The 13,358-nt window shown below is 38.7% G+C and overlaps 1 protein-coding gene across 3 annotated transcripts in view; it reads left to right on the top strand.

Annotated features, from left to right (window-relative positions):
- The window catches only part of TOMM70 (translocase of outer mitochondrial membrane 70), a 47,321-nt gene extending 39,142 nt beyond the window's left edge, over positions 1-8,179 (top strand). The window contains exons 9-12 of one of the 3 annotated variants that reach the window (XM_021071309.2): positions 126-242; positions 3,208-3,305; positions 4,465-4,587; positions 7,724-8,179. In XM_021071309.2, coding sequence (XP_020926968.1) covers positions 126-242; positions 3,208-3,305; positions 4,465-4,587; positions 7,724-7,877 — 492 coding nt within the window. In that variant the 3' untranslated portion in view covers positions 7,878-8,179. Of the gene's footprint in view, positions 1-125; positions 925-1,067; positions 1,772-3,207; positions 3,306-4,464; positions 4,588-7,723 lie in introns of those variants that run through there. The other 2 variants (XR_014824950.1, XR_014824951.1) reach the window with 2 other exon arrangements.
- The last annotated feature ends 5,179 nt before the right edge of the window (positions 8,180-13,358 follow it).

Genomic DNA, 13,358 nt, shown 5'->3' on the forward strand with positions numbered 1-13,358 from the left:
ATGTTAGGAAATCACCTGCTTTTCTGGAAATATTTATGTAATTTTGTGTGACTTTTATAATATGTTAACATTCCTAAGTTTTTGAGTTCTTGATTTAATAAGTCTGTTTTGATTTTTTTATACAGTATCGCCAGGCATATACAGGAAACAATTCTTCACAAATCCAAGCAGCTATGAAAGGTTTTGAAGAGGTCATAAAAAAATTTCCAAAGTGTGCTGAAGGCTATGCATTATATGCCCAGGTAAATGTCATTTTTCATATTTTTTCAGTTGGCAGTCGTTTTTTAAAGAACTTCATTCATATACTGAATCCTAGTGTGAAAATCAGAAAATAGAGCCTTCCTGGTTGCAGCTTCTGTGGAAGCAGATGGCTGTGTTACTGCTTTGTTTTACTTGGTCCCTAGGATGGTCCTGGATCCACCTCAAGAGGACTTCCTGTACTATACAGTTTGAAAACCATGACATGGGGAAGCTTTTTTTTTTTCCTTCTAACTGGGCTTCTAAATTTATTATTTATTTTTATTTTGGGGCCATAGTGTGCAGCAGCTTGATGTGGAACCTCAGTTCCCAGACCAGGGATTGAACCCCAGGTGGTAGTGCTGAGTCTTAGACCACCAGGGAGGGGACTCTCAGTTCTATAAAATTTTATATTATATAGTACATACTTTCATAATTAATAGAGCACATAGTCAGCAGCAAATTTTTTTCTTTTTTTTTCTTCTTTGGTTCAACTGCAGCACATGGAAGTTCCCAGGCTAGGGGTTGAATCAGAACTACAGCTGCCAGCCTATACCACAGCCATAGCAATGTGGGATCGAAGCTGTGTCTGCAATCTAGACCATAGTTCACAGCAACACAAGATCCTTAACACACTAAGCAAGACCAGGGATTGAACCTGCATCTTCATGGATTCTAGTTGAGCTCGTTTCTGCTGAGCCACAATGGGAAGTCCCCATAAATAGTCATTTTTAAATGCTTCCTATTTCTGTGATTTTTGGGGGGATGGAGGGGTCATTTCCTTGGAATAAAAAGAATGAGAAAATGTAGGAGTTCCCATCGTGGCTCAGTGGTTAACAAATCCGACTAGGAATCATGAAGTTGCGGGCTTGATCCCTGGCCTTGCTCAGTGGGTTAAGAATCTGGCATTGTCATGCTGTGGTGTAGGTTTCAGACAGACACGACTTAGATCTGGCGTTGCTGTGGCTGTGGTAGGCCAGCAGCTCTAGCTCTGATTAGACCCCTAGCCTGGGAACCTCCAGATGTCACGAGTGCTGCCCCAGAAAAAGACAAAAAAAAAAATTTGAGAAAATGCATATAGTTTTGAGATGGCTGGTTTTTGTAGATACTAAAAGCTTTCAATTTAAAGACTAAAAACAGTCATTCAGAGATCATTTAGTTAGAGGAAAAACTAACTGTAGCTATAAGAAGTTAATCATTCTTAAATGGATGGCTTAAATTAATAAGTTTTCAAAGACTTCAGAGTATAATTAAAAAGTGAAAATAGGAGTTCCTGCTGTAGCACAGCAGGTTAAGGATTGGTCTACTCTCTGCATTGGCTCAGATCACTGCTGAGGCACAGGTTTGATCCCCAGTCTGGAGCAGTGAGTTAGTGATCTGGCGTTGCCACAGCTGTGGTATAGGTCACAGTGGTGGCTCAAATTCAGTCCATGGTCTGGGAACTTCCATGTGCAGTGGGTGTGGCAAAAAAAAAAAATTGATTGCTAATTACATGCTTTATTAATTGTGTAAGTATGTAGTATATAATACAAAATTTTATAGAATTTGGAGTTCCCTGATAGTCTAGTGGTTAGGACTCAGTGCTTTTATTACTTCGGTCCAGGTTCAATCCCTGGCCTGAATACTGAGATCCCCACATGAAGCCACTCACTGCACACCACAGCAAAAAAAAAAAAAAAAAAAAAAAGGTATAGACTGTACAGAAGTTTAAATAAGGCTAAAACACTTTATAACTGTATGACGGTTTTATTGCATAGATCCACTTGGGTTTAGGCTTTATATTTAATTAGGAACAAACCAGGTGACAGCACCATCCTCATAACTGAAATAAAATTAGAAGGGCTTTTCTGGTACAGATTTCTTTAAGCAGCTAAAAGCAGAGGTGATTGGCTTTTAAAGAAACCAGTATTAGGAAAAAGTGTTTTCCAGAGGTTTCCTGGTTGCACATTTTTCTGTCATTGTGTTACCTTCAAAATGGGTTTGGGCTTACTCAGCATCTTCTTATAAGCACTACCGTTACTATAAGACTACACTAAAATTTCTTTTTTTTTTTTTTTTTTTTTTTTGTCTTTTTGCTATTTCTTTGGGCCGCTCCCGTGGCATATGGAGGTTCCCAGGCTAGGGGTTGAATCGGAGCTGTAGCCACTGGCCTACGCCAGAACCACAGCAACACGGGATCCGAGCCGCGTCTGTGACCTACACCACAGCTCACGGCAACGCCGGATCCCTAACCCACTGAGCAAGGGCAGGGACCAAACCCGCAACCTCATGGTTCCTAGTCGGATTCTTTAACCACTGTGCCACGACGGGAACTCCTACACTAAAATTTCTATTCTTTGATCCTGCTTCTAAGTTTGTTCACTATATATACTAACTTTATTTATATGTATAGGGAGATAGTTATATATAGTTATATAGTATAACTTTTTTCTTTGAACCCTGAAGTTTAAGCTTAGGTGCTGGCCAACCCTCAGAGTTAGAGCATGATCTGGTTAGTATCCACATAAAATAAGTTGATTGTAGCTGCTTTTTTTTCCCAATCATTTTGGGAATGACTCCAAAGATAACAGTTAATATACTTAACTGAACTTATCCTTCTAAATGAGTACTGTCATTAATTTCTTAGAATGTATTAGGATAAATTATGATGAGTGACATGAGTGTACCTGTGAGAATCTGATGTGAGAACTGGCACCAAGAGTGCTTTTCTGTATTCTATAGTTTATCAGATCATCTGCTGCATGCTACTAACAACAAAAAGAACAGTTAAGATTTCACATTTTTAACAATGCCATGTAAAAACCCCAGTAATTAAGATATAGCATTTTAAATAACGTTTATATCCCCAAAACATCATAATTTGCTAATGAGTGGTTAAACGAAGTAAATTTTAATAATCAGTAAGCAATATACTTTTAACTGCTTAGGGTGGCAGTTACCTAAATTTAACTAAAGTATCTCTTCACATAGGCATTAACAGATCAACAGCAGTTTGGTAAAGCTGATGAAATGTATGATAAATGTATTGATTTGGAACCAGATAATGCCACAACATATGTTCATAAAGGGTATGTATATTTGTGGGTCTGATCATTCCAATAAGAAACTAAATTTCTTGCATAGTAATAACATGGATTTTTTTTTTTTTTTTTTTTGGTCACTGAGGAAGGGGATTGTGGTAGAGAGTAGTAGTGAGGTAATTGATTGGTTTCTTTATTATTATTTATTTATTTACTGTCTTTTATCTTTTTAGGGCTGCACCCAAGGCACATGGAGGTTCCCAGGATAGGAGTTGATTCAGAGCTGTAGCTGCCAGCCAAGGCCACAGCCACAGCAACTCGTGATCCGAGCCACATCTGTGACCTACACCACAGCTCACAGCAATGCTGGATCCTTAAACCACTGAGCGAGGCCAGGAATGGAACCCAGGTCCTCAGGGATACTAGTCAGGTTCATTAAGCACTGAGCCACGACAGGAACTCCTGATGAATATCTTAATGCTGTGGATGCTTCACTGTACTTTTTTTGTTTTACTTATCTTCCTTCTTCCCTACCTTCCTTTTTTCCTTCTTTTTTCCTTTCTTTCCCCCTTCCTTCCTCCCTTTCTCCCTTCTCCCCCCCACCCCCATTTTCTTTCTTTCTTTCTCACACCTGTGGTATCTAGAGGTTCTCAGGCCAGGGATTGAATCCGAGCCACAGCTGCCGCCTACACAACAGCTGTGGCAATGCCAGATCCTTCACCAGAGATCAGACCCACCCCACCACAGAAATGGATCTTAACCCACTGCACCACTCTAGGAACTCCTTATGTTTCATTCTTATGTAACAGTAAATGTGCTATTTTCCCTCTAGCTTAAGGATTTTAGTTCTGAACACCCTGTCAAGTGTCACTTATATCCAAATAGAGAACAGTAAAATATATTTTTCCTGTTCTAGTGTACTTGAACTACAATTTTTAAACTTCACTTAAATTTATACAAAGTAAAACACTAGGCTATGCAAAGTTTGTTAATAATAGAGCCTAGAACATTGGACACTTTTCAGAATGAGGAATTTAAACTACAGGAACAATATAAATTGAGGGGGAAATTTAATGCTGATTTTATACTCTTAGATTTTGTTTTTCATTGTAAATTATAAATTCATTGAGAGCATTAATTGAGTCAGGCTTGGAATCCTATTGATGCTGGGCCATGGTCACGTCTGACTGCTGTTTTGCATTTGCAGTTTACTTCAACTTCAGTGGAAGCAAGATCTGGATAGAGGTTTGGAGCTTATCAGCAAGGCTATTGAAATTGACAATAAGTGTGATTTTGCATATGAAACCATGGGAACTATTGAAGTACAAAGGTAACTTCTAGAGTCTGTCCTCAGGAAATTTAGGGCAGCTCCATTGATATTTCTTTCATTCTTCTTGTTATAGATAGGTTAAGGTCTTGTGTTTTTTTTTTGTTTGTTTTTTTATTGGTTTTTTTTTTTTTTTTTTTGGCTTTTTAGGGCCGCACCCATGGCATATGGAGGTTCCCAGGCTAGGGTCTAATCGGAGCTGCAACTGCCCGCATACACCACAACTCACAGCAACTCTGGATCCTTAACCCACTGATCGAGGCCAGGGATTGAACCCGCACCCTCATGGTTCCTAGTTAGATTGTTTCTGCTGCGCCATGAGGGAACTCCTAGACAGGTTAAAGTCTTAATGTGTTACTACACCTTTTGAGGAAAGATTCCTTGGAAACTGTACAACTTTGAATTGCCTTGTTTCATTGTTTTTCTAATTTAAAAGTCACATAAAAGTTGTTAAAGTCAAGCCTATGAAAAGGATACTTGATCTTTCTCTAATACCTGTTGTTTTCTTTCCTCTTTTCACCTGTATTATTTCTGTTGAAGAAAAAAAATGTCAGTAGGTTACTTAGTGCAGTGTAGCATAAGGACTGGCAGCCATGCTGCCTGCAGAGCTAGATCCTGCTACAGCCAAGTGACTGGGCTTGTTGCACCATCACCTCTGAACCGGAGTTTTCTTTAAAATCAGGGAGTTAAATAAGATTTTTTGCAGTTCTAACTTCCATAACTTAGTGTTTTCTGTAAATGTTTATCCAAAGTTGCACTTGAGATCCATCATTAACAGGTGACAGCTGTTTATGCCATAAAATTTAGTGTAGTATATATACCATCTTGACAAGGCATTGCCATCCATTTGAGTATCTACTCAAATGGTATTGAACTTTAGGTGTTTTCCAAATATTTCAGTTGATCTTTACCCCAGTCTTTATAAAAGTTGAGATTATATGATCCTCACTTTAATTGAAAAGTGTAGAAACTGATGCCCAGACAGTTTAAATTAACAAGAGTATATGATGAGTCAGTAGTAGAAAGAGAATATGAGCCTATATTTCATTGATGCTAAAATAACTGATCTTGACACCATCCCTTGTCAGAAACTGGTAGTTGTCTTAATTACTGTCATACAGTTCTTCCTGGGGTCCTCTCTCTCTGCTCTAGAGTAGGCCATTATATATCAAAATTTTTGTTATTCTTTTGAACCATTCTAAACTGACACTTCCATGTAAATATTTCTTAATTTTCAGTCTTAATGTGAATAAAATATTCTCATACTAGAATAGTATAGAGTTGTAGTTATTAATCTTTTGAGCAAAGCTGTGGATTTTTCCTAAAACACACATAGAAAACCTTGCATTTAAGTCTAATTCAGGAGCTTTGATTTATGGGGGTATTTTAGTATTCTTTTTTTTTTTTTTTTTTTTTTGTCTTTTTGCCTTTTCTAGGGCTGCTCCCACGGCATATGGAGGTTCCCAGGCTAGGGGTCTAATTGGAGCTGCAGCTGCCGGCCTACGCCAGAGCCACAGCAACACGGGATCTGAGCCGTGTCTGCAACCCACACCACAGCTCGTGGCAATGCCGGATCCGTAACCCGCTGAGCAAGGCCAGGGATTGAACCTGCAACCTCATGGTTCCTAGTCAGATTCGTTAACCACTGAGCCACAATGGGAATTCCTATTTTAATATTCTGAATGCTGCCTTAAAAATAGGCAAATGATTGTGAATGAATGCAATTGCTGATTATTCTAGGATTTAACAAATCTATCTACCTAATATCTGAACATGAACTCTTGAAGTTGTTTTTGTTTGTTTGCTTGCTTTTTGTTTTTTTTAGGGCCACACCTGTGGCATATGGGGAGGTTCCCAGGATATAGGGGTCAAACTGGAGCTGCAACTGCCGGCCTACATCACAGCTGACAGCCACACTGGATCCTTAACCCACTGAGGGAGGTCAGGGATCGAACCCAAGTCATCATGGATCCTAGTCAGGATCATTAACCACTGAACCACGACAGGAACTCTGAAGTTATTTTTAAAAAAACAGCAACAACAAAGGTCTGTTATTTAGCAATATATGTAACAGGAGATTAACTATAGTCAGCCCAGAGGCACACTATACTTCTTAGAGTCCTCCTGGCATATATATATATTGGGGACTTGATTCTTGACAAGTATATAAAGCTTAACCACAATTAGACTCTAAGAGGTAAATTTTATATATATATATGTATATATACATATATATATATATATTTTTGACCAATCATACTCATCCATTTGTTCAAAAAACAGGTACTGGTTACTAGGCATTGTACTAGGTTCCGGGAATTGAAAGGTGTCAATTAAGGATCTACTTAGATTAGTGTAAACAAATACACACTCATCTAACTATACATAGAATGACAGTCAAACAATGGGAGCACTGGGGAGGGAGCAGCCAATTCCTCTAGCAAAGAAAGGGGAAAATACTTTTCATAAGGCTATTATATTTGAACTGGGCCTTAGAAAGGTGAGGTTTGACTGGAATCAGGCAGAAGGGCAGTAAATTTTCTAAGCATCATGTGCATAAGTGTTGTGGTACAGAGAAGTCAGGGAGACCTGTGTGATTTGAGTAGAGGTGTGTGGGATGGGGATATACTGGTAAGGCTTGCACAGATCTGTGAAGGTAAGGCCCTTGAATACCCTTCTCAGAGGCTGTGTCACTGGTTTCTAGCCTCATAATGCAGTAGAACCGTGCAAAATTTAGCCAAATCAGACAGTACTATGATTTTAAATAAGTCATTTGGGATTTCCCTAGTGGCACATGAGGTTAAGGATCCAGCAGTGTCACTGCTGTGGCTCTGGTTTGATACCTGGCCTGGGAACTTCCACATGCTGTGGGCTTGGCCAATCAGTCAGTGAATAAATAATTTCTGTAGTCTCATTGTTGTTACCTGTAAACAAAGACCACAAGTAGTGCAATGTAAGCACGCAGCATTTGTAATAATAGCTAATATTCATTGTTTTCTATGTTCTATGCATTATTTTGTTAGAAGCATTTTATTAGCATCACAGCTAAACTTAAAGTTCAGGCTCCATGTAGCATCACTTATAAACTTCATTGCATTCTGTGAAGTACTTGTTGAATCTGAATTTTTTGTTCTTTTAGAGGAAACATGGAAAAAGCCATTGACATGTTCAACAAAGCTATTAACCTGGCCAAATCAGAAATGGAGATGGCTCATCTCTACTCACTCTGTGATGCTGCCCATGCCCAGACAGAAGTTGCAAAGAAATATGGATTAAAACCACCAACATTGTAAAATATGGGGGAAGGAAAATGACCCTCTTTTTAGAAGTTTACCCCCTCTTCAACTGAACCCTAAAGACACTGTCATGAACTGTGTTGAATGGTGGAACTTAGTATATCTGTTTGTGCAGTTGTCATTTGTTACATCTGTTTCATGTTTAGGTGTTGTGGGAGTGGCTGTTGAAGAAAGTTTGCAGTGTTGCAGCTTTTATTCCCTGTGCAGCAAAAGCTTAGAACCTGTTAAAGGGATATTAAAATAAAGTTGCAAAGAGTACAAATGATAATTGGCCATGCAAATAAAAACTTTGATTTGTTGATTTGACTTTTTTTCTTGAGGGGAGTAGGGGAGTGATGATGTTTACAATTTTTGTCTTGGTGTGCTTGTGTGCGTGTGTATGTATGTATGACTTAGAGGTTTACAGCATGTTGGTAACATAGTAACTGCTGTAAAATAGTATTCTCTTAGATTTTATTAATCCCTTTTAGTTTAGTTTTTTTTTTTTTTTTTTTTTTAAGGAAACAAAGCTTAAGTGCAGATTTTGATTTTATGGCCACAGAATTGAGAGACCCTTTAAACTACTGTCAGCATGTACAATGCCTCTGATTCTGCAGAATGTTAGATGTAGTGGCAATGCCTTTTGACCTCCTTCATCTCAAGTGGATAATGTATGTCATTCTTAAAATCCACAACAGATGGTTTTCATCCACTAAATTATGCAGAAGCAAGATATTCTAATTGATATATGTGCTAGAAGACGTGAGTATTAATGGGACAGTGGACCAGGCAAAAGGTAAGATAAAATGGATATGTTTATAATTGCCCATGGCTATTTTCTACAATTGGTACTATTTAATAGTGTACTTTTTAAAGAAAATGCAGATTGATTGTATATATGAAGTATGATAATTAAAATTTTCTAATGAAAATGTGGCTAAAAGCTCAAAAAGGATATAACTTTCAAAGCCAGAAGCATATAATATTTCCTGAAATGACAAGTTTAATGCTTCTCAACTATGGCTACATGTCCTTAAAAGAGATTTTGAGCCAGTATTTTCAAAGATGCTGAACTTTGGTCTTTTAAGGTCAGGCGGATAGCCCACGTCCAGGTCTTCACTGGGTATACTGATAGATTTTTATTTTGTTCCTTTTACCTTTACCTCACCTTCTTACTTAGAATCACTTTATGTGTTTTCCAACTGTCACTTTTATAGATCATCCTTTTGCTTATATGCTGGATTTTTCTGGTGGGGAGGAGAGGTTAATTGTGGGGGGGTTGGTTTTGTTTTTTAGTCTTTTAAGGGCCACATCCTCATCATGTCGAAGTTTCCAGGTCATGGGTGAGTCGGAGCTGTAGCTGCTAGCCTACACCACAGCCACAGAAAGGCAGGATCTGAGCTGCATCTGCGACCTACACCACAGCTTGCAGCAACACCATATCTTTAACCTGCTGAGTGAGCCCAGGGATCAAACCCGAGTCCTCATGGATATTTGTCAGGTTTGTTAACTGCTGAACCACAACGAGAACTCCTAGTTGTGCTCTTAAAACGTCTCTGGTTTTGAGATATTCAGAGTGGGGAGTGGTTTACTTAAGTCTGAGTATAATAAAAGAGCAAGCCTTCAGTTCTACTTTGCTGGAAATGAAATCTAATTGGAGTTTACATTGTTGGAAGTAAATGAGCATTTTACCCCTATTTAAAAGGGTGCTTTATCCTACTGAAACCAAAAAGATTTTGTCTAAAATGCTTTTTAGAAGCTACTAGAAATGACTCTTCCAAAGTCAGGAAAATATTGAGGGGCCTCTAAGTAATTGGTGGGGGCAGTTAATGTAAGATGATTTTTATAGTGGAAAGTTTTAGAGCTCTGCATTGTAGTTCTTAAATTATGCACCTACTATAATAAGCCCTGAATACAGAAATGTTCTACATCTCCGAATAACCTCTGAATTAAAAAAGAAGTTTTTATTTGCATGGCTGTATTTATAGTAGTACTGATATTTTCTTCTTCCTTTCTACTCCTTGGGGTTGGGTAAAAAATCACAAAGGAAAATGAAGCATGTGCCATTCAGTACTATCATTCCAAATCCTCATGGACTATTTTGCCTGTTCTGAAAAATATTTGAAACTACACTGAAAGATGCATCTGTATCTTTTCTTTTGTAAATGACCTCACATGTAAATTCACAAAATAAATACTACATTCAAGCTTTTCCATTTATTCTTTAAATAGGAAGATAGGCAGTTTATTCATCTATCATAGTATTGGTTAAATTCATAATCATTCTCATATGGGCTCAAACGAACTTTGAAAATAGGGACATACTGGACACAGTATGGGAAGCCAAAAAAATGTGGGGTATGAAAGATGGAGTTTTCTATCCTTTCTACTGTTGACAAAGCTCTACAAAGAACTAGTGGGGCCAACTTATTATTCCTGCGTATACTGTACCCATACCTGCGTAGTAGCCTGGAAGGTTACCAATCAGACCTGAGCCTGTGACTACGTTTTAGCCTCAAACTGGTTTTGCCACCGAGTTTTCATCAGTTTTCGACCACTTGGAGTCTTCAAGAAAGGATGCCTGAAAAAATCTTGAGTATTTGTGGTGTGAACAGGAAATAGATCTCCAAGCAATAGTAAATGGCTTTGGCTTTAAAACAATTCGAACTGAACTTTCTGCCCTGTGGAGACCCAAATTGTAGTTTAAATAGTGTTTTTCCCCAGGAGAGCTCAATTAATTATCATATTTGTTTATTTATTTTATGGCTACACATGTAGCATGTCGAAATTCCTGGGCCAGGGGTTGAACTAGAGCCACAGCCACAGGCCTACACCACAGCCACAGCAACACTGGATCCCAACCACATCTGCAACCTAAGTCATAGCCTACAGCAATGCCGGATCCTTAACCCACTGACCCAGGAATAAACCCATGTCCTAACAGAGACTACGTTGTGTTCTTAACCCACTGAGCCACAAAGGGAATTTCCTAATTTCTTAAGGCTGTTTATAAAGAGGAAGACTATATACCTTACCCAGGAAACTTCTGAGCACAAAAGTAATAATTACTGAAGACTTTCCTGGATAAGTTGGGTTGTATGGTCTTGTATTTATAAGGAAATAATACAGAAATGGTGATGGGAAGAGATAATCTAGCCTTAGTTCTCTGCAAAACTTACTTGTGAACAAAGTGACAGAATTTTAACTTGATCTATTTGCAAGCCTTAGTACCTGGAACTTGTGAATGTTACCTTATGTAGTAAAAATGGACTTTGCAGATGTGATTAAAAATTTTGAGATGAGGAAAATATCCTGGGTTTTCTAGGTGTAATTCCAGATGTAATTGTAAGTGTCCTTATAAAAAGGAAGTTTCAGACAGAAGAGAAGACAGTGTGACAACAGGCAGAGATCTGAGTGATGTGGCCACAGGCCAAGGAAGCTGGAAAGGCAAGAAGAAAGATTCTGTCCTACAGCGGATCTTGGTCCTAATGACCCTTGATTTGGGCCCAGTGAAACTGATTTTGGATTTCTGGCCTTGAGAACTGAGTAAGTTTCTGTTGTTTTAAGCTACTAAATTTGCAGAAGTTTGTCATGGCAGCCATAGGAAATGCCATTGGCTTTTGTGCAGAAGGCAGCTTATAATTTAAAGAAATTCTTTTGAGCATCACAAAGTTCAGCATGACTTTACGTGCACTTAAATTCTGGCTAAGGAGTTTCCGTCGTGGCTCAGTGGTTAACGAATCCGACGTGGAACCATGAGGTTTCAGGTTCGATCCCTGGCCTTGCTCAGTGGGTTAGGGATCCGGCATTTCTTTGAGCTGTGGTGTAGGTCACAGACGCCGCTCCGGATCCCGCGATGCTGTGGCTCTGGTGTAGGCTGGTGGCTACAGCTCCGATTCAACCCCTAGCCTGGGAACCTCCATATGCCGTGAGTATGGCCCTAAAAAGCAAAAAAAAAAAAAAAAAAAAAAAATTGAAATGAAATCGGGCCATGTTACACTTTCTTTTTTGGTCCTTTTTTGCCTTTTCTAGGAGCTACAGCAATGCCAGATCCAAGCCGCATCTTCAACCTATACCACAGCTCATGGCAACACAGGATCCTTAGCCCACTGAGTGAGGCCAGGGATCAAACCCGCAACCTCATGGTTCCTAGTTGCATTCATTAACCACTGAGCCACGACAGAAACTCCTATGTTACACTTCCTAAGAATAAAATATTACATACTAATAGAAGATGCCTGCCTACCTCATTCATTTCCTTTCATCATCAAACGCATCAGAAGGCAAGATGACCTGATGACAACATGCATTTATGACAAAATACAAAATTAAGTTGTAGATTCCATCTGCCACTTCCTGTTGTAGGAATGCTCTGTGAGGTAAAGTGTCCTCAAAGGGGACAACAGAAAATACCTTGAGACAAAAATAAGAACACAGCTTTCCAAAGCCTATGGGATGCTGCAAAAATATTTCTAAGAGAAAAGTTTATGGCAAAACAGGCCTACCTCAAGAAACAAAATCTCAATCTACACCTAAAAGAATTAGAAAACCATCAAAGCCCAATGTCAGCAAAAGGAAGGAAGAAAGATCAAAGAGGAAATAAAATAGAAACCAACAAAAATAATATAAAGGATCAGTGAAACCAAGAGTTGGCTTTTTGTTTGTTTGTTTTTTTAGGGGCCACACCTTCGGCATATATAAGTTCCCAGGCTAGAGGTCAAATCGCAGCTACAGCTGCCAGCCTACACCACAGCTCACAGCAACGCTGGATCCCCAACCCACCAAGCAAGGCCAGGGACTGGACTCACATCCTCATGGATCCTAGTCAGGTTTGTTAACCACTGAGCCACAAAGGGAACTCCTAGGGCTGATTTTTTGAAATATAAAATTGACAAGCCTTTAGCCAGGCTCTTTAAGAAAAAAGAAAGAACCCAAATAAAAGAAAGACAAATTAAAACCAGTATCAGACTTTGAAAGTCATGAGAAGACTATGAACAATTATATGCGAACACATGGAACAACCTAGAAGAAATGGGTAAGTTTCTAGAAATGTACAATCTTTTTAAGACTCAATTGAGAAGAAACTGACAATCTGAAAGACAAATCAGTAGTGAAATTTAATAGTAATCAAAAAACACCCAGAAAACAAAAGTCCAGGACAGGATAGCTTCACAGGGGAATTCTGCCAAACATAAAAAAAAAGGTAGTATCTATCCTCAAACTATTTCAAAAAAACCTGAAGAGAAGGGAATACTCCCCCACATTCATTCTGCAAGGTCAGCTTCACTCTGATACTAAAATCAGACAGACTACAAAAAAAACTTACAGGCCAGTATCTGATGACTAGAGATGCAAAAATCCTCAACAGAGTATTGGCAAACCAAATTTTCTATAATCAGTAAAAATACAAACATGCAAAAAGCTGAAAGAATTAATCATCAGCAGACCTGTATTACCAGAGAGGTTCAAGTCCTACACACAGAAGGAAAATGGATCTTC

This window comes from Sus scrofa, chromosome 13, assembly GCF_054392235.1.
Source record: "Sus scrofa isolate SSC_HxYL_T2T_F1_AM1 chromosome 13, Sscrofa_HxYL_maternal_Yorkshire_Landrace_v2.0, whole genome shotgun sequence".
In the NCBI taxonomy this organism is placed as follows: Eukaryota; Metazoa; Chordata; class Mammalia; order Artiodactyla; family Suidae; genus Sus; species Sus scrofa.